The sequence below is a fragment of the Poromitra crassiceps genome (genome assembly GCF_964638095.1).
Source record: "Poromitra crassiceps genome assembly, chromosome: 2".
Classification (NCBI taxonomy): domain Eukaryota; kingdom Metazoa; phylum Chordata; class Actinopteri; order Beryciformes; family Melamphaidae; genus Poromitra; species Poromitra crassiceps.
In genome coordinates, this window is record NC_139624.1 from 80,399,239 (window position 1) to 80,403,099 (window position 3,861).

The window sequence follows — 3,861 nt, forward strand, 5'->3', positions numbered from 1 at the left end:
CATTATGACCCAGGTTAGCAGAAATACATTATGACCCAGGTTAGCAGAAAGACATTATGACCCAGGTTAGCAGAAATACATATGACCCAGGTTAGCAGAAAGACATTATGACCCAGGTTAGCAGAAATACATTATGACCCAGGTTAGCAGAAAGACATATGACCCAGGTTAGCAGAAAGACATATGACCCAGGTTAGCAGAAAGACATTATGACCCAGGTTAGCAAGACAGTTCACATGGCCAGATAAACGGAACAGTGAAATCGAGGAGGGGAGAGGGAGACAGATGGAATGAAAGAGAGACAGATAAGAAAATGAAATCGATACGAAGTTAGAGAGTCCATGTGGAAAAGAGAGTCATGGTCAAATTAACAAAAAATAAATCAAGTAAAAATATTTCCACAGGTTGCACCATTGGTCTGTCAAATAAAATGTGATCCCATTGTGCATTGTAGAAACATTGACTTGTAGAAACCTTTGCACAGGGGTTTTGATATGTCAGTTGGGTGTCCGTTTGCGTCGGGTCTGTAAGCAAAATACTTCCAAATTCCTGGGAAAGGTATAGCAACTCACAGTAGGAACAAGGCCTGTCCGGTACTTTCAGAGTAGGGAAATCTTGTATGAGACTTCAGAGATTTGGTCCAAAGTATACTGGAGCACAGATTTACAGCCAACAACTTTCCTGGCAGCAGTTTTGTTCACCAGTTTAAAAAGGGGACTGGGATTCAGTTCAAGACATGGTGGACTGTTTAATGCTGTTGCCACGTTTTTTCTTTTTTTTGCTGTTTGACTCTGCTGCAGTCCGATCACTCCCGTCAAGAAATGGATTTTCAGCTTGCACCTTCGGTGAAAGTATCAGACATTCATACAATTCAATATCCAATTCAATCTTTCACACTGGTAACTATTGACATGTCAGTTGTGGAGTAGATTGGGACATCTGTTTTTGTCTGAAAACGATCCTTATTCCCCATCATAGAACTCTATGTTTTAGTAGCCTGTGACATCAGTGGAATAGCTGATACCGGTATCCGTATCTTGAGTCCTGCAACACATACTGCAGCTTCCTGGTTTCTACATCATGGCCGGGGCTAACTTGACAGGTAATGGCTTTAACACAGTCTTCTGATTATGACTTTTTCCTGTTATGAAACCACATCTGTAACACGTGTTCAAATCTGATTGAAATCTCTGATGTTACTGGAGATGTTTTAAGCCTGAGACATACTACATGAGGAGGCCAAGCTGTTCAGAACATACTAGTCCTCTGGCTGGACCATGGGCTGGACCCACTGAAGACAAACGCACAACCCAATAAGGTCAAGAAGACCCATAAGAAACCAAGAGCATTCATCTGAATCCAAACAGGGCCAGCTTGACATGATAAATCTATAAGACAGGTTGAACATTTTACTGGTGTCATGCCATATAGCTGTAGCCAAATATACGAGGGATCAGCCGACAGCCGAGCAGCATTTTGGTAAGCAAACTGCGTTTCCGGGTTGGAACCCTATGGAGCGAGCCTTGAGTGCTCACTCTAGCCCCAGCAATGCGGTGTAAAATTTAAAAACTGCGACAGTTCACACAACTTTAACACAACGTGCATAATTATAAATCAAACTCTTGAGCTACTTCTGCTCTCACTCAGAATGTCAAAATATAAGCGATGTCATGTATAGTTTTTGAGATATTAACGTTTGTTTGGCACAACTCATACTAGTTAACTGCTGCGGTTCCGGGTGTTTTTCGGTGATTTGTTGTTATTGTGACGTCACGCTGATTCCTCGTATAGCTGGGGAATCAAATCCAATAGTAGCCTATTAAGATTTAAGATCGGTTCAATTAAGGGACTAATTTAACACCATCTGAGTGCACCGGGCCCAGGTGCACCCAATCAGCCTAATGACCCAACACCAGACCCCTGCAAGACAGGGACAGGGGAGTGGGAGGATTGATATCCTTTTCATGAACACTGCTAATTGTCTGATGTAATCTGCTGTCTTGTGTCTGTCTGTTCTTCTATGTGACACTTTTTTATGCTGATATGAAACGTTTATGCGGCTGTCTTGGCCAGGACTCTCTTGTAAAAGAGATTCTGAATCTCAATGGGAATATAGGTTAATGACAGTGTCACACTTTTAGATGTTTTATTACAGAAAGTGTTTGAAACACATGACCAAAGTAATCATTCTGTTACTTATGGCTGCATTCTAGTGAAAATAAATTACCGGTATTAGCCTTTTTGATGGGGACCCACGATCCCCTCAAGGACCCATGGGGGTCCCCGGACCCACTTTGAGAACCACTGCTATAAATACACACTTACAGTAGACACCTCACTCAGATGCTCCATGGTCCAGTTTCTTACATAAAACAATACGGTTCAACTAGTTAGGTCACACACTCGATTCTATTGGATCCCCGTGTATGGCAGGAGAAGCACTAGACTTAAATGGACCTATTACCACAAGAGCATTCCTTTGAGTCGTGACAGAGTGCCTGCTCCTGTTGGACTAACCAACTGGGAGGGATTGGTCTACTTCTCTGGAATGACGCTCCCTGACTCACACACCAGTACAAAATACCATTCTGAATCAGTCAAAACACTTCTCTGAAACCAGCACACATAGGTTTTCTCTCAGTTATAGCCTCAATAGTCAAATTAGAGATACTGCACTTTATGGTAGCTGTTTGGTCTCTTATATAGCCTAATATTTCTATAATATCCCTACATGCAGTAGCCTATAGCAGTGTATGTGGTCCTCAGTAGTGAGTTTAATAATAACCTTACTGTCCTTTCTGCAATCAATTCCTATGATAGCTTATTACAGAGACTGTCAGAAACATCTGTCCCTGTTTTTATTTATTGAAATCTGCAATTAATTAAAGTCGCATGTGGTTGACAATAGGCACTATCACATCTCACTTAGGTGTATGCCTGCTATAAAACCATGGAGAGTGTTACTAGACAAATGGATAATTTTTAAAATGTCTTTAAAGTTTTTATCCCATATAGGCATGGCTCTTACCATTATTGAAGCGGGACAGGCCACTTGTGTCATGGTGGAGAAAAGGAAACAAACACAATGACGCAGTTGCTCCACCAAATTCCCTCAAGTCACAGAATTTGTAGCTTGTCAAAAAAGAAAGGGAAAGAGAAAATCCGAAAATATTCGTGTCACTTTGCTGTCATCTCCTCCTTGGCATCGGACACATTCCCATGTGCGTCCTGCAACCCGGACCAGGAGCTCTACTGCAACTTGTGGATGTCTAGGAGAGACTTCTGACGCGTAAAATCCTCCGACATAAACACACACGCGCGTAAAAGCCGGGCTGCCCCCGCCAACGGCGACGTGTAGTGGAGAGGAATGCGGCAACAGCTGGAAGCAAAGCTGGAAAGAAAGACGAAACAAGGGGAGGGAGTTCTCTCTCCCCCCACCCCTCTCTCTCTCACACACTGACACAAACAAACAAACACACACACGCACGCACGCACGCACGCACGCACGCACACACGCACACACACACACACACACACACACACACACACACACACACACACACACACACACACACACAGCTAATGCAGGTGTGAGGAGATCACCTACAGTAGGTAGCCTATACGCTACGCTTGACTTCTAATTTTCGCAGGTTCAAAACCAGTGGTTCAAAACCAGAAACCTTTCAGTGGTGAAATGAGAGAGAGGGAGAGAGAGGGGGAGGGGGGTAGAGAGAGGGGAGGGACACACACACACACACACACACACACACACACACACACACACACACACACACACACACACACACACACACAGAGCAGTGAAATGAAACCCAATGAAACATAAAGACTGCCAACATTCTT

At 43.4% G+C, this 3,861-nt stretch overlaps 1 protein-coding gene across 1 annotated transcript in view; it reads right to left on the minus strand.

The window, feature by feature from the left end:
• The window catches only part of LOC310790410 (pleckstrin homology-like domain family B member 2), a 95,258-nt gene extending 92,101 nt beyond the window's left edge, over window positions 1-3,157 (minus strand). Inside the window, exon 1 of the mRNA XM_083652095.1 lies at window positions 3,029-3,157. Coding sequence (XP_083508221.1) covers window positions 3,029-3,061 — 33 coding nt within the window. The 5' untranslated portion in view covers window positions 3,062-3,157. The remainder of the gene's footprint in view (window positions 1-3,028) is intronic.
• Window positions 3,158-3,861: the final 704 nt, after the last annotated feature.